The 27561-nt window shown below is 36.8% G+C and overlaps 2 protein-coding genes across 2 annotated transcripts in view; both read left to right on the top strand.

Moving 5' to 3' along the window:
- The window catches only part of LOC127618742 (receptor tyrosine-protein kinase erbB-3-like), a 33236-nt gene extending 19515 nt beyond the window's left edge, over positions 1 to 13721 (top strand). The window contains exons 12-28 of the mRNA XM_052091363.1: positions 993 to 1207; positions 1357 to 1489; positions 3005 to 3098; positions 4944 to 5101; positions 5242 to 5295; positions 5399 to 5540; positions 5736 to 5855; positions 6035 to 6133; positions 7187 to 7366; positions 7457 to 7612; positions 7805 to 7880; positions 7966 to 8112; positions 8237 to 8334; positions 8431 to 8607; positions 10727 to 10798; positions 11170 to 11431; positions 12361 to 13721. Coding sequence (XP_051947323.1) covers positions 993 to 1207; positions 1357 to 1489; positions 3005 to 3098; positions 4944 to 5101; positions 5242 to 5295; positions 5399 to 5540; positions 5736 to 5855; positions 6035 to 6133; positions 7187 to 7366; positions 7457 to 7612; positions 7805 to 7880; positions 7966 to 8112; positions 8237 to 8334; positions 8431 to 8607; positions 10727 to 10798; positions 11170 to 11431; positions 12361 to 13253 — 3076 coding nt within the window. The 3' untranslated portion in view covers positions 13254 to 13721. The remainder of the gene's footprint in view (positions 1 to 992; positions 1208 to 1356; positions 1490 to 3004; positions 3099 to 4943; positions 5102 to 5241; positions 5296 to 5398; positions 5541 to 5735; positions 5856 to 6034; positions 6134 to 7186; positions 7367 to 7456; positions 7613 to 7804; positions 7881 to 7965; positions 8113 to 8236; positions 8335 to 8430; positions 8608 to 10726; positions 10799 to 11169; positions 11432 to 12360) is intronic.
- Positions 13722 to 17794: 4073 nt separating this feature from the next.
- Positions 17795 to 25784, top strand: LOC127618746 (proliferation-associated protein 2G4). Its single transcript, XM_052091368.1, has 13 exons — positions 17795 to 18083; positions 18662 to 18790; positions 20765 to 20870; positions 20961 to 21030; positions 21973 to 22065; positions 22796 to 22859; positions 22953 to 23031; positions 23119 to 23197; positions 23629 to 23762; positions 24287 to 24381; positions 24652 to 24779; positions 24898 to 24951; positions 25068 to 25784. Exons 1-13 carry the CDS (start codon positions 17996 to 17998, stop codon positions 25098 to 25100), a joined length of 1152 nt encoding a protein of 383 aa, XP_051947328.1. The 5' UTR covers positions 17795 to 17995; the 3' UTR covers positions 25101 to 25784.
- Positions 25785 to 27561: the final 1777 nt, after the last annotated feature.

Here is a 27561-nt window from a genome sequence, read left to right as displayed (position 1 = left end):
TACAGAACTGAGATATTCTTCTAAAAACCTTTGTTTGTGTTCTGCAGAAGAAAGTCATAAACATCTGGGATGGAATGAGGGTGCGTAAATGATGAGAGAATTTTTATTTTTGGGTGAACTATCCCTTTAATCCCAGTTAATATGTCTTTCCTCTAAGTGTTTTATTGTTTTTTTATTCCTGCAGTGTTTAACTATCCGTGCATGTGTCTCACCATTGTTTTTTATGTTCCCCTGTTTTGTATGTTAACCCTCCCCTCCCAAACCCCTCATTCTCTCACATGTGCTTATGTCTGTCCCCCAGCACAAAGAGGTATGTACTCCCTGTAACCTGCAAAACAGTGCATGACTAACCATCTGAAAACCAGTATCTTTATATTGCCAACAAGCTTTCAATCACATGTACAGACATTGTTTTCTTTTCTGCTGTGAGTGCCAAGTAATGACAATATTCCTGATGAGTGAAAAGTTTCTGTAAAGGATATAAGGGCCTGTTTGAGCATATATTAAAACTGACATTTGATGAGGATCATGAATGGTTTGTCTACTTTAATTTATCATCTGGTGCTCTTTTGAGAATCAAGTGTTAGTAGTGTGTGGGTTGGTGATAGACAAGTCCTTGTGGGAAATCACTGTGGCTCTGTCACTTTAATTCCCTTCTTAATTCATTCTTTCTTTAGATTGATAGGTCACCTAAAATTGAAGATTTTGTCATCATACTCACCTCCATGCTGTTTTTAAATCTGTATATGATGTTAAGCAGAATGTTAGCCTAATTTACCATTCACCTTCATTGTATGGAAAAAAGAGGCAATGAAAGTGAATGGTGAATGAAACTAACATTCTACATAACATCTCCTTTTATGTTCTATGGAAAAGAAAGTCATACGGGTTTGGAATAACAATAAATATTGACAGAATTTTCATTTGTGGAGAACTATCCCTTAAATATGTTCTCTCCACTTTCTTTCATTTTCATTATCTTTCTCAATTAGGCCTTTCTCTTTGTTGGTGATGAAGATTCCCTCCCTTACATCTCTGGGACTGAGTTCCTTACGAGAGATCAGTGATGGCAGTGTATACATCAGTAACAACAAAGACCTGTGTTATCACCACACCGTCGACTGGAGCCAGATCTTCACTGGTGGCCGCAGGCAGCGCAGACGTAACAACAACGACATAAAGGACAACAAACCTCAGAGCCAATGTGGTGTGTTTCATTTTGGAAATTCTCTTGCCCCTAACTGGAGTACTTGTGTAATATTTGTTTCACATGTGCATGTTGGTAATTTGTCTCCCGTCGTTATGTTGTACACAAACAAACGTTTAATTTTTGTGTCTGTGTGTGTGTGTAAACAGAGGAAGAGGGCCACATATGTGACCCATTGTGTTCAGATGCTGGATGCTGGGGGCCTGGGCCAGAGCAGTGTTTGTCATGCAGGAACCACAGTCGACATGGCACATGTGTGTCCCACTGCAACCTCTACTCTGGGTTAGTCTTGGTGCTGTGCTTTAGTGCAGTGTTGGGGTGTAACTAACTACAGTAAAAGTAGTGAAACTACTAATTTAACTTTTTTTCAGTAGCATAGTGGTTCAGATATTTTCAAAATACAGTAGTGTCGATTTTTCCAAGCTACTTTTAGCGGTGTAGCATGACAAACGCTGCATTGCTGTTTTTAATGTCACATTTTAGTGCGCACTTAGCGTAGCATATTAGGTCTTCTTTTTTATCACAAAATATCTAGTTAAATGCTGTTCATTACTATGTTTTCAACCCAGTTATATAAATTAGGTTTTATTGAAGTTGTTTGCAGTGAAAATGTTTTGGTTCAAGAATATTCCTGTCACTTTAAAGGGATAGTTCACCCAAAATAAAAATTCTCATCATTTAATTACCCACATCCCATCCCAAATGTGGATGACTTTCTGTCTTCTGCTGAACACAAACGAAGATTTTTTGAAGAATATTTCACCTATGTAGGTCCTCATAATGCAAGGAAATGGTGACCAACATTTGTAAATTGCAAAAAACACATAAAGGCAGAGTAAATGTAATAAATATGACTCCAGTGGTTAAATCGATGTCTGCGGAAGTGATATGATAGGTGTGGGTGAGAAACAGATCAATATTTAAGTCCTTTTTACTATAAATTTTACTATAAATTCTCCTCCAGTAGGTGGTGATATGCACGAGAAATGTGAATCGGCAAAAACAAAAGACGAAGAAAAGGTGTAAGTGGAGATTGATAGTAAAAAGGACTTAAATATTGATCTGTTTCTAACCCACACTCATCATATTGCTTTTGAAGACATGGATAAAACCACTGGAGTCATATGGATTATTTTATGATGACTTAATGTGCTTTTTAGACCTACAAAATGTTGGTCACCATTCACTTGCATTGTATGGACCAAAAGAGCTGAGATATTTTTCTAAAAACTTTGCTTATGTTCAGCAGAATAAAGAAAGTCATACACATATGGGATAGCACGATGGTGAGTAAATGATGAGAGAATTTTCATTTTTGGGTGAACATCCCTTCAATTGAAAAGTATGGCTCTGATTAAATTATGAATAATGGGGTAGTTATATATTTAATAAGATATTAAATGTTGTCACTGTAGTAAAAGTAGTTACTTATTGTTACTCGCTCAAAAGAGTAGCTTGACTGTAGCTAACCTGCTTTAAATTAGTAGGAGTAGTGGTGACATAGTGGGCTAAAGCACATAACTGTTAATCAGAAGGTCGCTGGTTTGATCCCCACAGCCACCACCATTGTGTCCTTGAGCAAGACACTTAACTCCAGGATGCTCTGGGGGAATTGTCCCTGTAATAAGTGCACTGTAAGTCGCTTTGGATAAAAGTGTCTGCCAAATGCATAAAAAAAAATTATGGGTAGCTTTGCAGGCTTGCTTCTCTAACAGTGCTTTAGTTTGTTTGTGTGTATATTTTGTTGTAAATTGGGTCAGAGGCTGAAGACGTTTGTGTTTGTGTGTGTGTCCATAGTGAGCTACGGGAGTTTGCCGCACAAAACGGAGAGTGCCTTGCTTGTCACCCCGAGTGTCAACTTAAAAATGGGGGACAAACATGCCAAGGAGAAGTATGCAAATTGTATTACTTAGCCTATTTCTTTGTCTTTTTAAACTTTTGGTTTCTCCCTGTTTTAACATAACTGAATGGAATCTTGATTCCATTTATATACAAGTGAAACCATTTTAAGCATGTAGATATGGTGACAAATAATGTACAAGTCCCTATGCTCCAGTCCAGTGGGGATTTCTTTAAGACTGCAAGGGAAGCTCAGCTTCCCCTATAATGTCAAAAAAATAATGGTCAAATATGTACTATTGTGTAAACAATTTATTGACTAAAAATGCGTTAGAACACGTTCATCTCAAAGACGAGTTCGTTCAGAATCAGCTACATTACATATAGCAGTTTGGCTGACTCGATTTACTTCTCATACATTCCCGTAGCGTCAGTGCATTTCCATGTTGAAGCCGAGCGTCCATTGACTTCAATGTGGCTGCTCTGAACAGTTTTTTTCAGTGCTCCGAAAATAGACGGTCATTGGATAAATGCTGCGATTATGTCCCGCCCACGGACGCTCAGCGTCTCTGGGGGTGAATGAGGAGTGGGCTGGCCCGGACTCCGGGCTTCCGCGTGATGATTGGAGGATCTGTCGAAAGACTGCATCTCCTTTTGATTGACAGCGAATCTGTACTATAAGAAGTCACTGAAGCTATTTCGCGCTCAGTCCCATCGCGGATTTCTCAAGTGTAGTCGAAAGACAAACTGCTGCAACCTATTTCTTTATATTTGTTTGGCGAAATTGCTAGTCAATTTGCATAAATATTTCACACAATTATACACCACATTCCTTGTTTCAGTTTTACCAAGTTTAATATATTTTGTTTTAGAGCGTTCGTTCGTTCGTTCATTCATTCATTCATTCATACAGTAGGCTAGGCTAGCTTCGTACGGGTGAAACTGCGCACGATGGCAGACGGTGCTAATATTGTCGACCTGATTTTGGCGAAGCCATTTGAAAGTCTTCCTTACGAGGAAAAAATTAGAATTAAACAGCAGGGCAGATCAACACCTAAGATTGATTTAGTGCAAAAAATAGGGTAAATAAGTTTATAATGTAGGCCGAAAATGAGCTTCCCCTCTTTGAAAGACCAGCAGCTGCCACTGCTCCAGTCATATCCGGGGAGGATATGCAGGTCTTTGTAGACAATGAAATAATGCAGTCTGCAGTGAGCATTGCTCAGATTCCTCACACTCGCATATCAAGGAATATTTCCCTGCTTAGATCTGCTGTCTAATGTGGCATGTTAGTCTTAAACTTTGTGGTGTCTAAGTCTGTTTTTACCAGTGCCTGACTGACACATTTTTAATCTACCCCTCACCTCTTTGTGGATGATAGTGCTAGAGTGTTTTATGAAAATACCGTGAAAAAGAATAATGTTATGGTAAAAAATCCAACCCACTCGTACTCTGTGTAATGTCTGTGGTTGATTAAAGAAACCTGCCAGACAGGCTTTGCAGGCTCTTTGCCTCAGATCTGTTCATTGTGCAATACATCACTATTAACACTGCCTTAATAAAGAGAATTCATTTTAACTGTTTGTTTTAGTGCAGGTGCTTAGTGACAGTTGGAACTGGAATGTTTATTCCATTTATATATAACTTATTACACTGCAGTTAGCTCCGGTCCTCTAATTTTATTGGACAAGAGTGCTGATATTTAGTATAACAGCATATGTGATGATTCACTCTGCTTGAATCAATCTGCTTGTCTGTTTGCTGCATTTAAGACAGGCTGTCATTTTGTGCATTTCCCAGCAACACACAACAGTTGATCATGCTTTGGCATTGTCTGGAACTATTTTCATTATTGGAGCAAAAATGAACTTTCACTCATTCTTTCTTTCTGCTTCAGGGTGCTGATCAGTGTGTGGCATGTTCAAACGTGATGGATGGTCCTCACTGTGTTTCCATATGTCCTAATGGAGTAAATGGAGAAAAGGGTCAAACCATATTCAAATACCCAAATTCAGCAGGTCATTGTGAGCCCTGTCACCACAACTGCACAAGAGGGTAAGCCTAAGCAAACACTGACGTGATCACCAAAGAGGGATCATTTGTAATGCATATTACAATTTTCTCATATAACAACAGTCTCTGTTGTGTACTGGGATGTGAATGCACTGATTTGAGAGTGATATTTTTCTGAGCAGATGCACAGGCCCAGCACTCATGGACTGTGTAGATCCAGACAGACTGGTGAACAGGTTAGTAGTACCCTCTTCTGGTTGCAGTGAGCAACTGCAAGAATTTCAAATACTGTACACACACATCAAATGTGCTTTCCCTCATCAAGAACCGTCCTCTCAGCTCTCACATTGCAGGTATAGCAGTTGCTGTATTTGCTGGTATCTTTGTGCTCCTGGCAGTGTTTGTGCTTGCTATGCTATATCACAGAGGCCTGGCAATCCGACGCAAAAGAGCACTAAGGAGGTACCTGGAGAGTGGTGAGGTAAGCCCATATATCTAAATAATACGATGGCAAGCATTTAAAAAAATTAACTGATCTATCTGTACAATAAATCAGAGCAGAGGCTAAACATGATGCAAATTCATATTGAATTTGAAAATCTGTTCTTATTGTAAGAGCATATACTTCCTGGTTATTAGTATTATCTAAAGTACATTTCCTCCTGTTTTCACACAGAGCATGGAGCCACTGGATCCAGGAGAGAAGGGGACAAAGGTTCACGCTCGCATCCTTAAAGCACAAGAACTGAGAAAGGGCAAACTTCTGGGCAGTGGAGTCTTTGGCACTGTCAATAAGGTTGGAAAAACCCTCACATTTAAAGGCATAGTTCATCTCAAAATTAAAATTCTGTCATTGTTTACTTACCCAAATGACAGAATTGTCCATTTTAGGTGAACTATTCCTTTAAGTCTTCCTTTGGAAAAAACACTTACCTGTTCTCTGGTCCATGATTTAATTGTGATTTATTCCCACAGGGTTTTTGGATACCTGAAGGAGACTCTTTAAAAATCCCAGTGGCTATAAAGACTATAAAAGGCCGTAGTGGTCGGCAGACCTTCACAGAGATTACCGACGTGAGGCACTAGCTTGCACTAAATATACACTTCAGGGTCAGAAATTAACTAGGGCTTAGGCCTAAAATGCCAATGAAATTGACAAAAAATTCAGATATTTTAAATGTGGGGAAAAAATATCTCTGTAGTAAATTCCTGTTTGTATCTGTCATTTACATTTGAAATACAGTATATCATTTTTTTATTTTTTAAAGGGATAATTCACCCAAAAATGAAAATTCTTTTACTCATCCTCATGCCATTCCAGATGTGTATGACTTTCGTTCTTCTGCTGAACACAAAGATTTTTAGAAGAATATTTCAGCTCTGAATGTCTATACGTATGGCAAGTGAATGGGGTCCAAACCTTTGAAGCTCCAAAAAGCACATAAAGGCAGCATAAATGTAATCCATACAACTCCTAATCCGGTTTAATCCGTCTTCTGAAGTGGTTTTGGTGAGAACAGTTCAACATGATACAACATTTTCACTATAAATCTTGACATCAGTCTCCTTGGTGATCATGATTTCAAGCTCGATTACACTTTCTAGCGCCATCTAGCGATTTGCGCATGCATCAAGTACTGTACTAGGAAGTGAAATCGAGCTTGAAGTGATGATCGTGCATAGAGACTGCAATGGCAAGATGGATTAAACAACCAGTCTTATGCTGCCTTTATGTGCTTTTTTGAGCCTCAAAGTTTTGGATCCCATTCACTTGCATTGTATGGACCTACAGAGTTGAGATATTCTTCTAAAAATCTTCAATTGTGTTCTGCAAATGAAAGAAAGTCACACACAACTGGGATGGTGTGTATATGATGAAGGAATTGTCATTTTTGGGTGAACTATCCCTTTAACAAGTATTTGACCTAAATAGACAACACTGTGTGTTATATGTTGAGGCGAATATTACCCCTTCAGATACTTTTCTAATTTCTAACACTGGTACAATTTAACATGCATTGATTTAGCTTGTTTCTTTGGCTTTATTTAACAGTTAATCAACAGTTAATCTTATTGTGATCTCTTCTTACCAAAGTATCCATCTCATAGTTTTTTGCATGTCCACAGCATATGCTTGCAATGGGAAGCCTGGATCACCCGTATATAGTGCGTCTCCTTGGGATCTGTCCAGGGACAAGCCTCCAGCTGGTCACCCAGCTCAGCCCTCACGGATCATTACTGCAACACCTTCGCCAACACAGCCTAGACCCCCAGCGTCTCCTCAACTGGTGTGTGCAGATCGCTAAGGTGAGATAACAGGAGATGAGAAGTAGAATGTCCTTAAGGATGCTGAAAAAAAATCATCTTTACAAACGTAATGGTATCTGTGTGTATTAGGGCATGTATTATCTTGAGGAGCACTGCATAGTCCATAGGAACCTTGCGACACGGAACGTGCTCCTGAAGAGTGACTACATAGTGCAGGTCTCAGACTTTGGGGTTGCAGATCTGCTCTATCCAGATGATAAGAAATATGTGTACAGTGAACACAAGGTAATTTACTGATTTCACATACTTCAGATTCTAAGGGAATTGAACAATTTCTCTTCAAACAAGAGGCCATTTATGGCATACTGGATGACACCAACTAGTAGAGGACAGTCAACAATAATTTATTTGATGATGAGTGCAATAAAGAAGCTGTTACTGTTGTTCAGATGGATTTCAGATGGTCTCTTTTTTCAGACGCCAATAAAATGGATGGCATTAGAGAGTATCCTCTTCAGGAGATACACACATCAGAGTGACGTGTGGAGCTACGGTGAGTCCCAGTGCTGTTGAATCTGATCTCTTGGTTATTGTTGTTTCAGGTTTATAAGAGTTAACTTTTTTATTTTTTATTCCAGGGGTGACAGTATGGGAAATGATGTCATATGGAGCTGAGCCATATGCAGCCATGCATCCTCATGATGTGCCGGGTTTACTGGAGAAAGGAGAGCGATTAGCTCAACCACAGATCTGCACAATAGATGTGTACATGGTCATGGTCAAGTGTAAGTCGAATTCTAGACATGTTTGGGCAACATTTAAAAATGTAATGCACAAACTCTTAGAATACTCATCATTAAGTGAAAGTTTTCATCTTTATAAATTCATTTTAATCCCCTCTGTACCCAGGCTGGATGATTGATGAGAATGTTAGGCCCACATTTAAAGAACTGGCCAGTGAATTTACACGAATGGCACGGGATCCACCTCGGTATCTTGTAGTGATAGTAAGAAATTAAGACTTTCTTTGGAAATTGTTTAAATTTAGACACAAGAAAGCAGATTTATGATTGTTTATCATTGATTTCTATTTGTGAATGTAGCCTTCTCAGAATTGTAGTGGTGCAGATGAAAGCCAACAACGATTCGTTAAAATGCCTCATTTAGAGGCAGGCATGGAGGATGATGACGACGAGGTTTTGGAGGATGGGTTTGCCACTCCTCCCCTCCACCTGTCACCAGCTAGGAGTCATTCTCGCCTCCGAATGGCTTCCTACAAGGTATGATATTTGCAATACATTGAAAAGAACATTAATGTGATGTAATTATGTTTGTTATTCTGTATGGAGTTAAATTTGTGCCATAATTAAACAAACAAATGCAGCATTTTGCAAACAAACTCGATCTGCTTTGCAAAGGAAAACTCGACTCGCAAACAAACAGAAAGCAATGTGCAAATACAAAGGTCAATTTGAGTGAAAATGAGCAGAGGAGTAACAAATATGTATAGTGTTTTACAAATATAAATAAACGAGCCAAGATCATATTTTACAAATAAATACAAACCATCCTACAAATTGCTTGTAACCTTTAAACAAATACCAAACCTATTGCATACAAATGCATACCTGTCTGTTACGACTGTGCAGATGGCTTTTTATGAGATCCCTCGGCTCGATTTTCTCACAAATGCGTCCAGGCAGATTTTCTCACAAATGCAGTAGATCCTTTTCTAAAACAGTAGATGGCGCTAAGCTATGCGATTAATTTACTGTTAGTCTCCGGGTATGGAAGCATATGGGTAGCAATATTCAATTTGACATTTAATGTGCAAAATGACAATGCAATATGTAAAATGGCAACGCATTCTGTATTTAAATTTACATTTTACATTACCATTCTAGCAACGTTTGGTAATGAAATTACATAATTTACATTTGCCATTTCATACACTCGTTTTAATATGCATTATTGAAACGCTTTATAAGTTGCAAAATTAAAATTAAAATGTATTACAGAAATGATTAGATATGTGTAACATGTTCAAGCAAAAACTGTGGCAAAATGATCATTCAAATGTTATTTTTCTTAATTGCATTTACACTCACAGTCAAGACACTTGCGATTGCTTTTTCATTAAATGTCCCGCAATGAATGTAGCAAAATTCAATGTGCACATTGAAAATGCATTCCAAGCCGATCACGCCCCTGCCCCGCCCCCTCCCGCCCTCTCCCACTGTAAGCTCAAAACACGTAACATAGCCATAACATGTTATGTTTACCTGTTGCCGAGCCCCGTCTTGATGCAGTGATTGACAGGGCGGGAGAGGGCGGGGCAGGGCGTGATCGGCTCGGAATGCATTTTCAATGTGCACATTGAATTTTGCTACATTCATTGCGGGACATTTAATGAAAAAGCAATCGCAAGTGTCTTGACTGTGAGTGTAAATGCAATTAAGAAAAATAATGCCACAGTTTTGCTTGAACATGTTACACATATCTAATCATTTCTGTAATACATTTTCATTTTAATTTTGCAACTTATAAAGCGTTTCAATAATGCATATTAAAACGAGTGTATGAAATGGCAAATGTAAATTATGTAATTTCATTTTCATTTTGCACCAAACGTTGCTAGAATGGTAATGTAAAATGTAAATTTAAATACAGAATGCATTGCCATTTTACATATTGCATTGTCATTTTGCATATTAAATGTCAAATTGAATATTGCTACCCATATGCTTCCATACCCGGAGACTAACTCTAAATTAATCGCATAGCTTAGCGCCATCTACTGTTTTGGAAGAGGATCTACTGCATTTGTGAGAAAATCTGCCTGGACGCATTTGTGAGAAAATCTGCCTGGATGCATTTGTGAGAAAATCGAGCCGAGGGATCTCATAAAAAGCCATCTGCACAGTCATAACAGACAGGTATGCATTTGTATGCAATAGGTTTGGTATTTGTTTAAAGGTTACAAGCAATTTGTAGGATGGTTTGTATTTATTTGTAAAATATGATCTTGGATCTTTATTTATATTTTTAAAACACTATACATATTTGTTACTCCTCTGCACATTTTCACTCAAATTGACCTTTGTATTTGCACATTGCTTTCTGTTTGTTTGCGAGTCGAGTTTTCCTTTGCAAAGCAGATCGCGTTTGTTTGCGAGTCGGTTTTTCCTTTGCAAAGCAGATTGAGTTTGTTTGCAAAATGCTGCATTTGCTTGTTTAATTATGGCACAAAATTAACTCCATAATTCTGATCTAAATAACATTAATATTAATTGAGTAATGTGTGTTGAGTGCTCAGTTTGAAACATATACATTAACTCTGGTAATGCTAAAAATGGTAATATAGGCTGAATGTGCTCTTTCTCTTCTCTTTGTCTTCAGGGCACTCAAGATCACATAACTCCCGTAGGCTATCTTCCCATGACCCCCGGCCCAGGGGACGACCCTAGACAGGTCAGCATCCATGTCTGTTCTACATTTTGATTATCTCCCGTTTTGACTTGACTACAGTTAGCAGTGTAGGCTCACTATTCTCAGTCTCAGGCTCATTATTTGTGGTGGGACACATACAATAAATGTATTCTGAAAAGTCTTAGTTGAAACATTGACAGATATTTCCAAATGCTTGCCAAAGAAATTAGAAATTATATATATTTTTTAAAATAAATGTATGATTATGCCACATATTTTACACAACAGTGACACGTCTGTTTGACATAACTTCAAGCTCAAAGGGTTTTTTTTGTTTTAAAAATTTACAAAGAGTGTGAATGTGCATTAGATCACATTAAAAGACAGAATGTGTTTACATTGCTCCCACACAGGTCAGAGCCAAGAGGAGGAAGACTGGCTCAGTGAGGACAGATTCAGAGTGCTCTGACGGCAGGGGGACAATTGTGGACTTTGAAATGGCTGAACTAACTTCTCAAACAGGGAGCCTTCACAGGGGTCGCAGCCATATGGACAGCGCTTATTTATCCACCAGTTTGTCGATGGCCTCAGACCCATTCACACTAAGTGTGGAGGGCATAGACGAGGACCCTAATGGATATGTGCTGCACACTGACACCTCCAACCGAGACAGAGGTAAAACAATATTGCTCTAGCCTTAGGGGCTCTTCAGACTGAGTGCGTTCTTTCTCTAAACATGGGTGGCTGTAGGAGTGGGCAGTGCTGGGTAGTAACGGATTACACGTAATCATGTACTTGTAATTGGATTAAATTACATTTAAAAATACTCATAATCGGACTACGGATACTTTTTTATATATTACATGATTAGATATTAACAAGGCAACGGCAGTAAATTGTTAATAATTGATCATTTTCTCACTAGTCATAGATACTTCAGAAAATTGAGTACACAACAATTTCTGTGCTTAAAAGGTACAAAAACCAAATCAATGCAGAACATTGTATCTCAAAAGGAATACAATGTGGTCCCCTATGCACTACTCAAAGCCCGATGTAGCCCCTTTACCAAAATAGTTGCCCACCCCTGGTCTAAGGTGTATGTACACTTCTGACTTCAACTATACATAGTGTTAAAAGTAAGCTACTTCTGATCTTTGAGCGTATCTTAGATTAAGACAAATGGTTGTCGGACAGCATAGTTTGAGTTTCAGTAGATTTTCTATATAAATGGCACCCCACATATGTAACATTTATCTTTTATTGTTATGCTATTGTTGTTAATGCTATAATTATAAAGTGTATTATATTTACATATTTCATCAAATACATCTCTACAGAGATCTCATCTCCACCACATTTTAATTATTTAAGTTTTTTTTACTTGAAGCAGCTTCTAAAAACGTGGCACTCCTGCACGAGACACTGAAAAACAGAAATGTGGTGCAATGGTCAGAGATGTAGTGTATGTTTATGTTGGAAAACAATTGAAAAACAGCATGGACAGTAAAACACATTCGGTGTGAATGGCCCCCTAAGAAGCCGTTTTTGCAGTGTTGTCATAAAGTTTAAACTGTATATCTTTTCTCTGCCATCTCACTTAGGTTCCAGAAGCACTGTTCTTCATGGTAGGAAATCCAGAGGCTCCAGGAGTGCCCTCGCACCTTTAATACCAAAAAGAGACACCACACAAGAGTATGAGCTAATGAGGAAACAGCCTCTTCGGCTTTCTACTGCACCCACAGAAACCACTGATAGTTCAGCTATACTGAGCAAACAATCTTCCCCTGCCTCACCTTATACTTGTAGTGGCACCATCTTTCCACAGAAGCCAGACTCTGACCCAGCACAAACTGAGCAGTCCAGTAATGATGCTACTACCCCTGATGGGGACAGCCTGAAGTCTGCATCTTGTGAGGACAAGACAGTTGCAACAGCAGCATCTAATGAAGTGAACCAGTCTGAGAGGCATCCATCTGAGAGCATTGCTCTAGAAGGAGAGCCTGCAGAGGAGAGGCAGCCACAAGAGGCAGTAGTGGAGTATGAATACATGGACATACATACAGATTCTTTGCCAGTACGCCACCAGAACACTATAGGGGAGAGTGCAGAGAACTCAGGTGAGAGGGTAAGGAATCCAGAGGAGACAGAGTGTGTCATCAGAGAAGCAGTTTACCAAAATGTAAGTGAGCTGCCTAAGTTGAGAGCAACACTGGGTACGAGACGTCAGGGACATGAGGGTTCTGATGGCATGTTGCGGACCAATGAGTATGTGGACATGGAAGCATCTGGGAGATCTAGCTCTGATGGAGATCAGGCAGAGTATCAGAACATTCAGTTAAAAGGAAGACCATCTATGGGTGAAGAGACACAAAGGACTGGTCTCAGATCCTACATAAAAGTCTGCACTGGAGTGGAGGAGCAAAGCACTTCGTTTGACAACCCAGACTACTGGCACAGTAGACTATTCCACAAGCAGGATGCTGTATGCTCATAATTACAGACATTTACAATGAAAACTGACAGGACTGGCATACCCAGCATGTATCTCAGGAAATATATATATATATTCTAACATGTGTTGGTTCATTGCCAATGAAGTAAAATGCAATAGGCTACTTCATTATAGTATAAAATTACTTGTTTTTTCAAACATTGGCCTACCTCCACTTGTTTGTCTATGAAGTCCAACTCCAGTGGTTTTATAAAGTCTCATATTTGTTTTGGTTTTGTGGATAATTACTTTTTTACTCAATGAGAAACAATTGTATTAAAAAAGTTCTTGTATTTTAATTTTAATCAATAAAGTAATCTTTTCTTGTATTATGGAAGGTTTTTATCTGTTTCATACTTAATTGGTATTATTATGCTAAAATATTTTGCTGTCAAAAATGTTAGGCCTCAGCTTGAAGCAACAGCAAAGCTGCTTTAATGTGTGTAGGTTTCAGTACTGTATATAAAAAAATAAGTTAATAAAATACAATTTTATATATGACAACGCATGATCATTTCAATGACTGCCTAGTGCCTATGTTAAAGGCTGAGAATAAAGAATATTTTTGCTCCTAAGAACAGATAATAGACCCAATAGAACTGGCCATTCTGACATCAGACCAGCAGTTCCAAAACTTTTCAGGACATGCACAATCTTTGACAAATGTCAAGTACTCCCAAGTACATTCCTTACACATTTTCCATTGTAAACTCAAATGGTACAGGGATGAAGTTGTCACTGTGTGTATCAGAAAATATTTAGACAAAATTATAAAGAAGAAAATATATTACTGTTTACATTTTCTGAGATGAGTAGGCCTGCCTGTTTGCACAACGTTCATAAAATTTGGTGTAACGGGGGACAGTTTTTCTCAGTAATTTTCATTTAATTGTCAATTTCCCAAGTGACTACTGCAGGTGAATATACAGTCTTGTTCCGGTCAAATTGATTTTCAATGATAAATTATAAACCTTTAAATACAGACCTGCTGTGAACCTATCCCTACCTATATCTTTAATGGCAATTTGGAGCTCACACCCTTTTTCGGAGCTATGCCTGCAGCTATACACTTCTCGGAAAATAGGAAAAAGGAGGGCATGGAGTACAATCCCATGAAGCACTGAGAATGCTGTCAATAAATAATAAACAATGGGAATATAAAAGACTATTGATTTTCTGTTGTTGATTTTAAGTATAGAAACAATATGTTTTACGTTTATTGCCAAATATTCCGATGTGTAGGCCTACAAATAGACAAGTAGTTTTAGGGTGAAGGGAGACTGACTCGATTATGTCATTCACAGTGCTTCATGGGATTGGGCAGTCACTCTGAGGCACATTTCGTGGGCTTGGTTGGCCTTCAGTTGCTGGACCATAGGTAGTTATTTACCATGAATGACTATTGAACACGATTTTTAAACAATGAAGTTGAAATAACAGACTGGTGGCTTAAACGGAAATATATACCATCGATGAACAATCTCTGAGCTCAAGGTAGGTCTGTCTTTAAGGATTTTTAAGTTATTGCTGAAGACTATTGCACTCTATCCACAGTTTTCCTGAGCAATGATGATTCTATTTGCCTGTTTTGTATTTCTGGTCTCGATAGGCCAAGTAAAAACTGCCAAAATGTGCGATTCAGAGAACAACAACCATTATAGTGTTACTTGGGAGTAAAAATTTATTTCAGGCTCAACTTGTGCAGTTCTTGGATCCGGGTATCGTTCGGGCCGGACCTTGGCTGTCATAACAACTCAGAAAAATTAATGATATCAACTACTAACTAAACTCGGACCATCGTTTCATGTCAGGTGAGGCACTGTCTATAAAAAACAGTTATCTCGACTCTGAATTGCATGTTTTTTTGAAAATTTTTACAAATGTAATACCTTAAACTTTACATCACCCGCTAAAAAGTTACCCCGATGCGAGTGAAAACACTGAAGACCGGAAATTGAAAACAGTCAAATTGTGAAACACTTCCGCGTTCAAGGAAAAAAAAAAAGTGGATAGACCAATACTTTATCCAATATCAACTGGCAGATGATACAGCTATATTTCAAAAAAATTAAAAAGAATTAAAATGGGCGCTTGAGTGTCTCCATGAATTTTCTTTAGTATCTGGGTTAAACATAAATATTAACAAATGTTAATTATTTGTTCTCAAAAGCAGACCTGACCTCCATGGTATGCTATACCAATTAAGGACCAAATTTCTTATTTGTGTATTAAGATTTGTAAAAATCAGAAAGATAGGACAAATTTTATGTACTCTCCATTAATAAACAGTATTCAAAAAAAGTTTAATACCTGGTTAATAAGGGATTTATCCTTAAATGGGAGGGTATTATATCAAAGTCTGAAGGCTTATCAAGACAAATGTATACTGCAATGGCCATAGATGTTAATTAACTAATTCATAAGGTAAATAAAAACTTTAATTTCATTTCATTTGGAGGAATAAGCCTCGCTATTTGAATAAAAAGAACTCTCAGTAATCCTGTTAATCAAGGTAGGTTAAATGTAGGCTACTCGATTTTGAATCATCCAACATTATACTCAGTCAAATGGATTCAAAATTACATTCATTCAAGAGATAGGTTATGGTTTTACATCCCAAATATAATTTTTAAGAAAGTTGGAGGCATTAACTTTTTTTTATTGTAACTTTGATGTTAGTAGACAGGTCTTACTATCATGGATGATTATGCATAAGCACAACTTTTCCTCTCACAAATGTTTCATCTGGAACATTTGAATACATGGAATGTATTAAATGTAATACATTAAGCACAGAAATAAATCTTTTTTTTTACAGTTGGTTTAAAAAATATATTTTACTGGTGTCATTACTATTTAACAGCAAAGGTAATTTACTTTGAATTCTCTGGAAAATATTCCTTCAGTATCCTTTAAGGAATGTATGACTGTGATTGATGCTATACCTTTAGAAATTATTGAATTACTAAATATAAAATTGTTTCAAGACTAAATATTGACTTCAAGTCAGAAGGTTTAAGTGTTACAGATAAAAATAATTAATAACAGCTATCTTATGAAAATCTGTCAAAATTTTGCAGCTCCATCGGCCAAAAGTTTTTGGAATGCACAATTTCAAAATATTAATTGGGAAGAAACCTTTAAAATTATAAGACGATATGTGACCAATAAGATTTGTGAGGTCTCGTTTAAGATTATTCACATTTACCCTGTTAAACAAGTTATTGCAAGATTTAGGAAAGATATTGATTTCAAATATGCTTTTTGTAACATTGAAATTAAAAGCAATGTACACCTTTTTTTTTTTTTTTTTTTTTTTTTTACTGTATATACAAAACAAATCTGGTGTGATTTAGAATATTGTATTAAGATGAATACGGGTATTAATATGCATTTAAGGAAAGAGGATGTTTTGTTTTATTTTGATAGTAAAATTGAACATAAAGAATGGTATATTATAAATGTGTTGTTGATTTATGGAAATGTTTTTATTCATAAATGTAAATGGTCGTCACAGAAACCAAATTTGACAAATTTGATTTTTTAATAGAAGTAAAAAAAAGAAGTATAAATTAATTATTTAATATGTTAACAGGAATAATAAATAGTAACGCGCTAAAGAGTATTAACTTTTATAAAGCCTTCAATATTCCCTTTTGAATCTTAATATTATATGCATTGTATATTGTGTAATTTATAGCCTTATGAATTTTGTATATTGTCGATATACCTTTTTGTACGTATGTTTTATTGTTTTAGTTTATTTCTTATGCTTTCAGTTGGTTTGACTGTCATGTTATATTGATTAAAGCGATAAAAATATAAAAAATGAAAAAGACAGACCGATCCTTTGTCGCGGAAGTAGTGGCCGGAACCGTGTGCAAATAATACACTTTTATCGGATTCTGTTGTTGAAAAATGATTTCGAGGGTTTTCGTAGACGGCTCTGGCTTCAAGCCATCAACTGAGCTGACTAGACTGAGGAGATAATTTTAACTCAAGCCTTTGCAGCAAACATTTATAGCAAAAATTATTACAGGTATCTTAATAACTCATTATATATTATTATACTAACTGTAGCCAAGAATATTTGTGTATGAATGATGGATTTGTGTGGTACTTTCGTGTTATCATCTTATCTGTCAAATCTAAAACAACAGTCTGCCGGTGTTCTGACAATCTGTGCTACCTGCTTGAGATGCACTACCAGCAGTAAAAACAGTGTACATACTACAATAGCATGAAATGTGTTAAAAACCTAGGTGGCACATCTTGTCAGGCAGATAATATCTATCAGGATGTGCTCCCAGCATAACTATCAGATAATGGAATACGGTGTGAGGCTGTACCAAACCCTAACCCTAAAACTATGTGCCACCACTTACTGCGCACGCGCATACATTTTTGTAAACAAAATTGGCTCTCGCCAATTATGTGAACAGACGGAGCTATTTGACAGCGATTTTTTCTTATCACAAGAACATTTGAACGGCTGCTCTTTTCTAATATGAAATTTTGCCATGTACGACCAATATTTCTTTAAACCACAGAGGTCTCTGCGGCGCAACCCAATTTTTGGCCACATCTTATGTGATTTTTTTTTTAGTGTGACTTCTATTTTGAAAAGCGGTAGGCTGCGCAGGCGGTGAGAACCGAAGCGTGCGTTCTCGCTACCCTATCATCCCACCCACAAGCGAAGCGACGGAAAAACTACGAGCTTCTCTCGAATATTATCACTGACAACCATGTCAGGAGACGACGACCATCAAGAGCAGACCATTGCTGATGACTTGGTGGTCACCAAGTACAAGATGGGGGCCGACATAGCAAATCGTAAGGATGATTATCTTTATGCGTGGTAAAGGATTAAACTTGACCGAGAGAAGCTGCAATGCTCCGCCATGTGTCTGTCTAGTGTCAGGAGCTGTAGTGAGAGCTGCTGATCATTTCTTGTTTTTTTAGTTGAATTAAATTGCGGTTGCATGGACAGGTCTTAGAACCAGTTGTTTTGTTATCCAAAGTGCAATGTTTAAGTTTAGAACTGTATCTGATTGCAGGCTAGTTAATTAGCTGTAATTGTGACGCCGTAAAGTGCTGAAGTTCTGTTCAAATTGTTTGTTTTTTTTTATCAGAAATGACATATCTTCATTAGGACCCATATCATGTTTTCCTCAATCGGTCGTTACAAATGTATACGTTTTATATATATATATATATATATATATATATATATATATATATATATATATATATATATATATTCCCGTTTTGTATGTAAATGTAGTGGCAGGTGCTGAGAAAGCTGCTGCCAATGTTAATCTGCTGGTGGTGTATAATTTGTTTTCATAGTGTCGTATATTACTTTAGGGAGACTGTTGTTTTACGAGTTTTACACTCTCTCTCCCTGACAGAGGCTTTGAAGACTGTCGTTGAAGCAGCAAAACCTGGCGTGTCTGTCCTCAGTCTGTGTGAGAAAGGAGATGCATTCATCACGGCTGAAACAGGCAAGGTGTTCAAGAAGGAGAAGGAGATAAAGAAAGGTAAGTGTGCATCTGAAAACTAGATTTTCATTTTACATTTTTCATTTAAATCTTAAGTCTTTTTTTAAACCCTTAAATGCATGGGTATTTCACCAAACACATACGTTTTCTCTAAAGACCCGACACCTATATCTATCTAAAATGGATCTACGAAAATGCCCAGATAGTGTCAAATTTTCAAAATGTTTTCAAGACAATTTTTTTCAAGATAAAATATATTTTGATTATTTATTTTTCATATATCAAAGAGAAAATGCAACATATCAGGACAAAACTAGAACAGTATTCATTACTTTAACACTGAAATTTCCTTAGATGCAACTGGCTGACAACACATATTGAGCAACACATAAGTATTTTCTCAGGCACTTATTGAGTCGAAATAGATGCACAACTTGCATAATTTCAGTAGTACACCCAAATGACAATAATCATATACTGTTGCACTTGCTATAGTTTACTTGTTAAACGTAAACAACAATGCCACCTTGAGTAAGAAATGGCATGTATAATATGTATGTGTACATGCTTGTGGAATACTGATAAATCGCCATTGTTGTTAATTCATTGTTGCACCGATTATCTATCTGCTCATATAGTATTTATTTGTATGAATATAGTACATCATTCTCTTGTAATAAACAAAGAAATGGATATCCTGAGATAGTAAACTTATATAGATATGAAATAATCATAAAAATATACATTTATGGACAGAGGTGGGTAGAGTAGCCAAAATCTCTACTGAAGTAAAAGTAAAATGTATTTTATATAGATATATCAAGAAGTAAAAGTATTAATTTTAAAACACTTGAGTAAGAAAGTATCCAATTAAAAGAATACTCAAGTAGCGAGAACTAGTTACTTCCACATATAACATAATTAACGTTTACCCCCCAATATTCCATTACATAATAATAATACTATTAATAATAATAATCACTATTATTATTATTAATGGAAATTGTCATCATACACCCTCATGTTGTTTCAAACCATATAGCTTCCTTCCATATACCACTATCAAGAAGATATTAGACAGAATGTTAGCCTTAGTCTCCATTTACTTTCACTGCATTTTTGTTTTCCTCCATATTTTAAATGGGAATGGAGACTGTGTAACATCTTTTGGGTTCCACAAAATACAGAAAGTCTCATGGGTTTGGAACAAGGTGAGGGCAGGGAAATGATAACGGAACATTAATTTATGCTATTAATTTAAGGACACTTGTCAGATTTGGACGAATCTGTCAATTGGAAGATACATTTCGAAACCAGTTTCTAGTAATTATTATTGTGAAAAACTTGAACAATGTCCCGCAGGCCCAATAATATATAATGCTGAGTAAAAAGAAGCAAGATCATGCTTTCTTGATGCCTACCGTTGCTTTTTCAAATGTCCTGTCGCTTTTTAAAGTCCTAATTGAATCTTAGTTCAGTGTAGGTACAGTGTTTTCAGTGTCAAAAGAATTTAGATAATTAGTTCTGTACAGTAAGGGTAAACTACACCTCATATCTGTGTTTGAAAGCGCATTAGGCTTAAGTTCAGAGCTTGTTTTCTGTTGTCCATAACAAAAACGTGCCGCATCTGTAAAACGTTGGAATGCTGTGCAGGCGCAGACATACTGTCAGCTCGCTGTCCAGAAATCAAAGATGCAATCGGCAGAACAAAAGACATTTACACTTAATGTGGATGTTTACATTGATTTATACATTAGGAACTGATATATTGCAGCACTGATATAAAATGTATACTTATAAACTGAGGTCATAAGGGTAATAGTAAAAATAAATTGTGTGTGCAATTTTAGCCTTTTTTTGTGTTACACTATTTACAAGAGAGAGAGATTGAGGAATACTAAAGAGGTGTGGGCAGAACTCCAAAGAAAGGATGAATGAGATGGAATGAGGTCCTGGGTCACTAATGACCCATGGTATGTGTTTAAGGGGTTATGTGATGCTTTTGTTTGATAGGGATTGCCTTTCCCACTTGTGTTTCTGTGAACAACTGTGTCTGCCACTTCTCTCCATTGAAGAGTGATCCTGACTACTCGCTTAAAGATGGCGACTTGGTTAAAATGTAAGGCGTTTCTGTGCTGTCTTATATTTGTTTTTTCTTCAGGTTATTGTCAGCATATTGTCTCATTATTACTTTTTATTTTTTGCACAGTGACCTTGGAGTTCATGTGGATGGCTTCATCTCCAACATTGCTCACAGCTTTGTGGTTGGTGCAAGCAAGGTATGGTGCAGTGTTTTGTTGTGGACACTGTGGGAAAAGTTGCATGAAAGGTTTTAGGAATATTTTGGATCTGGTCGCGATCACCAATTCCCCCGGTCCCATCTGTCTATGTTCGTGCCCAGTGAGGTGCAGTCGTGAGTCTGAGTCTCTGTAGAATTTGCGTAGGATATAGAAAGAATGACACACACACACACTCGGTCTGTGTTCAATCTATTCAATGTTTATTAGAGCAAGCATGTCATTTATATTTTCATGAGACAATAAGGATCCAATGGGAAAGCGGTAACAAGGCCTAGGGTCAAGGGGGAGAAAATGGGTGTAGAGGCCATATACAGATGTTCCAGCCTTGATTACGTTACGGATTTTGTGGACGGGTGTGACCATAATCAGATCACAGAAATAAGTATGCGGAACATGATAAAGAGGAAAAGAAAAACGGTCAGCGGTTGCTAAATATATTGACTCACTATCGTGCTCACTGTAGCCTGCATCTGGGGTCAACTGAACACACATGGAAGGCCAGAAACACATACAAAGAGCAGAACAGCATGTACCATTTCATATTTCTCACAAAAGGGGTCATTTAAAGTTTGTGGTCATTACTGCTAAATAAACCCGGACAGAGTGATCAGGACCCTGCCAAAAAAGGGGGGTTATTTTGCATTAATTCCTGTCTGACTGTACTGTTTATTACATTCCCAAATAAATAAATGGACATGAAATATTAGTTTGAGGTTTTTTTAAATTTTATGTTAGAAAAAGGGGACCTCAGAGAGTGATATTAGAGATATGAAACTAGCAGTTATGAAGAAAATCGATTGCTTTAGACAATGGTCATTTATACAGTTTAGCTGTGATTAGATTGAATGCGACGATTTACTAAGTAAAATTTGGTATTCCAGAGAGCTGTGTAGTAATAACCATTTCTTTGTGGTGCTTCAGGAAGCTCCTGTGACAGGACGGAAAGCAGATGTGATCAAAGCTGCCCACTTGTGTGCAGAAGCTGCTCTTCGGCTGGTTAAGCCTGGGAATCAGGTTTGTTAATAGACTCCTATCCTATTAAATGTTAATGCAGCCACATAAACCACAGTGAATTATGATTTGAGCAGTTTTAAACAGTGAAAAATAAATGATCTATTATTAAATGGATATGTTCTGGTCATCTGAAATGCCTGTTTACTTGGCTACTGTGTATATCATTGTGCAGCACTTATAGAGGTTCACTATTAACCTTCGTTTACGTGACTACATGGGACTATATCTTCGAGCAGAAGGATGGCATTTTAAAAAATGTATTTAATATGTATGCAGTATGCAATTTCTGCAGGACTTGCTCCGCCACCGAATGGAATTGGACAAATAAACAATGTTTTCAAATGCCCCTCATCTTCTGTTGTTCAAACCGTAAAATAATCCCGCAAACACATTTTGACAGTTTGAGAAATGTAACCAATTAATGGCTTACTTATAGTTGTCGCTGCATATTAAGCAGAGATAGAAGAATATCTTTTAAAACTAAGTTTTAGACAGTTTTTTGCATTCCAATTCCTCCCATTCATTTTAATAGAAGTGGCCCATCTCTGCTAAATGATCTCTGCTCCTACTTATTTTTATTTATACATATAACTTTTGAATTTTTTTGCATGATTTATTCGGGACCATTTTTAATGCAATGGTCATTTTAAATGTGATTCACAAACTGTTAAAAACTGTCATTTTAGAAGTCAAAACAGATCAACCACCATTGTCTGTCTCTATCTCTCAGAACACTCAGGTCACAGAGGCCTGGAACAAGATTGCCCAGTCATTCAAATGCACAGCCATAGAGGGTGAGCTGATCTAAAACCTAGCTGCTAGTCATACACACTCTCTGTTGCAACATTCCATAGTTATTAAAGTGCTTCTCCTGTCTCTTTGGACAGGCATGCTGTCTCATCAGTTAAAGCAGCATGTCATTGATGGAGAGAAGACCATCATTCAGAACCCCACAGACCAGCAGAGGTGAAGACATTGAAGCATGAGGTTGTCTTTGAAAAATGATCAAGTGCTTCTCTACTATAAACTTTATTTTTTCTTGTCTGCTCTGAGGAAGGACCAAGAGAAGGCAGAATTTGAAGTGCATGAAGTGTACGCTGTGGACGTGCTCATAAGCACTGGAGAGGGGAAGGTGGAATCTTTGAAAATGTCACTGTTTACTCTGTGTGCTACTGAATGGATAGTTCACTCAAAAATTAAAAATTCTGGCACCAATTACAAAGAAATGTCCGTGCTGCTCTCTGTCATACAATGAAAGTAGATGGTGACCAAAAACACCAAAGTATTCTATGACACATGCACTGTATTCCAAATCTTTTAAAGCCATATTTTAGCTTTTTGTGAAAAACAGCCTGAAATGTGTTATTCCCTGAAAATGTTCCTTAAATCCTACTTGAGAGCTGTAGTCACCATACACTTTCATTATATGTTAAAGAGAAGCTTGGTCATTCAATATGTAATGCCTTTTGTGTCATAGAGTTTTCGAAAATGTTGCCTTTTTGGGTGAACTATTCCTTCAACACCTGCTAACTCTTAATGCTGATTACCTCACACTTTCCACAGGCTAGAGACTCTGAGCAGAGGACAACTGTTTACAAGCGAGACCCCAGTAAGCAGTATGGCCTGAAGATGAAAACATCAAGGATGTTCTTTAGTGAGGTGGAACGACGATTCGATGCTATGCCTTTTACTCTAAGGTATATCATTTTAGGTTAAAGTGGTGCTTTGAACTAATAAAGTATATTTGACATTTAGACTTAAAACTTATATAATATCAAGCCAGTCCACATTTACATTATTGCATTTCAAATTAAATCCCTTTATTGTCACTCAACCATATAGACAAGTGCAACAGATGGTGAAAGTCTTGGGTGCGGTTCCAAGCAACATAACAGTATGACAATTACAATAAACATTGTGTGAGTTACACACAACACAATTTACACATCTGTCACACAACACAATATACACCTAATGATATACAGTATATACAAAATAAGAAGACTGTATACAAAAAAAATAAGAAGACCGTTAACATGTAGTCAGTGGAAATAAATATGAAGTGTTGGCGCATGCTTTTATCCAAAGTGACTTGCATTTAGCATTCAGTGTGTATGTTAAGCTATAAGAACAAACTTTTCACTTATGTTGTTCATCACATTTCTTTTTGTCTCTCTTTGTCTTTTTCCTTGCTCTCTCATCTCTGTGTACTGTCTGTCAGGGCATTTGAGGATGAGGGTAAAGCTCGGTTAGGTGTAGTTGAGTGCGCCAAGCATGAGCTGCTTCAGCCCTTCAATGTCCTGCATGAAAAGGAAGGTGAGACATGTACCCCAGTTATAAACATTTGACATGTATATGTAAAATAGTCAAGCAAGCATGAGGTCAAGGCCTCAGAATGAATCACTTGATGAAAATAAAAATAATTTCCTATCACGCCGGTGCACAGAGATGCAAATCCAGCACATTTGCCGCATAACCAGGTCATCTTTTAGACGTTTGGTGCCATCAGCAAGGTTTTATCATCTTCTAAGATGATATCTACCATGGTCCATTGCCTCACATACGAGTCTCTGCTTCTCTTTCAAGGTGAAAATGTTGCACAGTTTAAATTTACGGTGATGCTCATGGCGAATGGCCCTCTGCGTATCACCAGTGGACATTTTGAGCCAGACCTTTACAAGTCTGAGCATGAAGTACAAGACCCAGAGCTTAAGGTAAGGAAATGTTTACCTCTGGTTTCATTTTATGCAGGGAACTGGTGTGAAGGGATACTCAACTTGATTCTCCAACCCAATTTAATATGAGGTTTATTGACTCGTTTTCTTTTTAAAGGCCTTGTTGCAAAGCTCAGCCAGCCGCAAGGCACAGAAGAAGAAGAAAAAGAAGGTTTGTTCTGTCAATTTATACAATTTAAATTTGAAAGCCTTGCCATTCACATTTAAATTGCACTAAAATATGTAGCCATAAATCCAATGTACTTGCACTACTTTGCTTGTCCCCAGGCATCAAAAAATGCAGAGACCGCTACAGGATAACCAATGGAGGCTGAGAGTGAAGCTGCTGCATAGACTCTCACTGCCAACCAAGCTGACTGACAAAGCCTCTGCACAGCCCAAAGAACAGAACTGTTAAATCTTATTATGACCTGCCCCACTGAGAGGCCATACGGCTAAGGCTTCTGTCTTTTTGAATACCTCCTCATTAGTTATATAAGACTGCTAAAGGGTTTGAACAGTTACCCAAGTTCCCAAACTCTTGTTTTGTTGACTTTGAGTTATGCTGCTCGTAGGAAAGGGAGGGTACAGATCAGCAGATAGATACTGACACACTGTGTTTACAGAGGGTGACTGCCAGGGTTCTCTTGACCCTCTCAAGAGTTTCACTGTCATTGTACAAGCCATCATGAAAATGTAGTGTATTGATGGCACTGTTTAAGCATTATTGCTACAAATTGCAATTCATGTCAATGCAGAAGAAATACAAGTTTGAGTTTTTGCCCATTGGGAAATTATTCTAGTTTGTTTTGATGACCCGTAATGGGTCTTTGGAGTGGTAACTGCCTCACTACAACTCAAATATAACAAAATATCTACAACAGAAGTACTTTTAATCAATTAGATAAGATTTGATTTGTGTCACGTTACATTCACCATTGATATTGTTGTATTTCTCAAATTACAAAAGCTTTTCCATATTTTCCATCTTCTTGGTCTGACTCCTGAAACTGTTGTTTATTGAATAAATGGACTGACTGAATTATCCTGCCATTTTATAAGTGTATATCTAATAAATTGAACTTGCCAATTCATGGATCAAATCCTGTCTTTGTGTGCGTGTACATTTTAATCACTACACTCAAAAAACAAAACGTAAATTATAAAGAAGTTAACCTTACCTTGTCTAACCTTTAGACAACTGTGATCTGTGGTTTGAAAAAATCTAAAGCAATAATATTCACACAAAGTGTACAGGTACTTTTTAGGCTTCCTGTGCACCACGGAAGAGCCTTTGCCCAGTCATAGCCTTTATAAACAGAAAGATCTGTCAGAGCAAACTTGTTTCCAAATACTGTGGCAAAATGTCATAAATAAAAGCCAAATTGTTTGTATTTCTATTAATATTTGTAAAGGAGCAGCATACTTCCACGCTCCAAATCATTAAAAAGTGAAGTCTGTAAAAAATGAGACATCCTTAATTTAGTCTTATAAAATGTACCATGGTAACCACAGTTACCATATACAGAATGCCATAGTTACTACTAGGGTGACCAAGTGACTGACAAAATAATTATAGGACCCAAAGAATTAGCAAGTACCAAACCTTTTTTTTTATATTAGGCTACTGCATACCTATGTTTGCTGCAGAAAACAGAATGAAATAGGGGAGACTGGTGAGTGTTGTAACACTATAGTTTAACCTTTGTATTTAAAAAAAATTTATTAAATAAGTGTCTTTTATATAAAATTCTCGTATTTGTATGCTGCAAATTAAATTCGTTTTGAAATCTACAACCTGGATTGGGGAGTAATGGAATACATGTAACAGGATTATGTATTTGAAATATAAGTAACTGTATTCCACTACAGTTACAATTTCAATAATTGATCATTAGAATACAGTTCCATTTAAAAAGTGTTTTGATTACTGAAGAGATTTCTTTGCATTTTATTGTCATTTACTTCAATTTAATATTTAGTCCTTTCAGATGGAAAACATTTATAAATATAAATGATGCGATCCAAAGTGCATTTGAACAGCTTTTCTTATGACGTGTATATTCATACTTGCAGACAGAGAAGTTTGGAGCAGAAGAAATGGAAAGTAAATTGTCAGCTTTACATTAAGCTAAACTGCTTTTTCTAGCCGTTACATACATACGTGCATGTGTTACCAGGCAAGATCTTTTTTTATCAAGAAAATTCATGTTGGATCATAATTTCATTTTTTCTAGTAAGACCTTTGATATTAAGGGAAAAATCATATTCTTGATAATCATTTTTGTATTATTTTCCTGTAAAAATATCTAAAAATCCTGTTTTAGAAACATTGCATAAGATATTTAGGTTTTTCAGAGAATGTATTTTTAACTTGTGTATTATGTCTTACTGTACTGACAGTTTTTATAATCAAAACAAGTGAAAAAAATTTACCAGTGCTGAAGAAGTAATCCAAAGTAATTAGAATATGTTACTGGCTTTGAGTAATCAAGCGAAATATGTTACAAATTACATTTAACAGTACGTATACTGTAATATGTAGTGGAATACTTGTGGAAATCCCTAATCCCTAAACTGTGTAAATGAATGTCAATTACAAACAGTGCTGTTGTCAGTGCTGGGTTGTAACGAATTACATGTCATCTGGATTATGTAATAATATTACAAATATCAAGTACTTGTTGTTAGATTATATTTTTACATTTGTAATCAGATTAGAGTTATATATTATGTATTATATGATTATATACAGCATTTATCAGGCAACAGCAGTAAAAAA

The sequence above is a fragment of the Xyrauchen texanus genome, chromosome 25 (assembly GCF_025860055.1).
Source record: "Xyrauchen texanus isolate HMW12.3.18 chromosome 25, RBS_HiC_50CHRs, whole genome shotgun sequence".
NCBI lineage: Eukaryota > Metazoa > Chordata > Actinopteri > Cypriniformes > Catostomidae > Xyrauchen > Xyrauchen texanus.
This window is presented reverse-complemented; position numbering and strand designations above follow the sequence as displayed.

Coding starts and splice junctions, on each gene's coding strand:
- LOC127618746 (XM_052091368.1), top strand. CDS start 17,996: ATGTCAGGAGACGACGACCATCAAGAGCAGACCATTGCTGATGACTTG. Junction 21,031..21,972: donor TTGTGGTTGGTGCAAGCAAG/GTATGGTGCAGT, acceptor GTGGTGCTTCAG/GAAGCTCCTGTGACAGGACG. Junction 24,382..24,651: donor TGTCCTGCATGAAAAGGAAG/GTGAGACATGTA, acceptor TTCTCTTTCAAG/GTGAAAATGTTGCACAGTTT.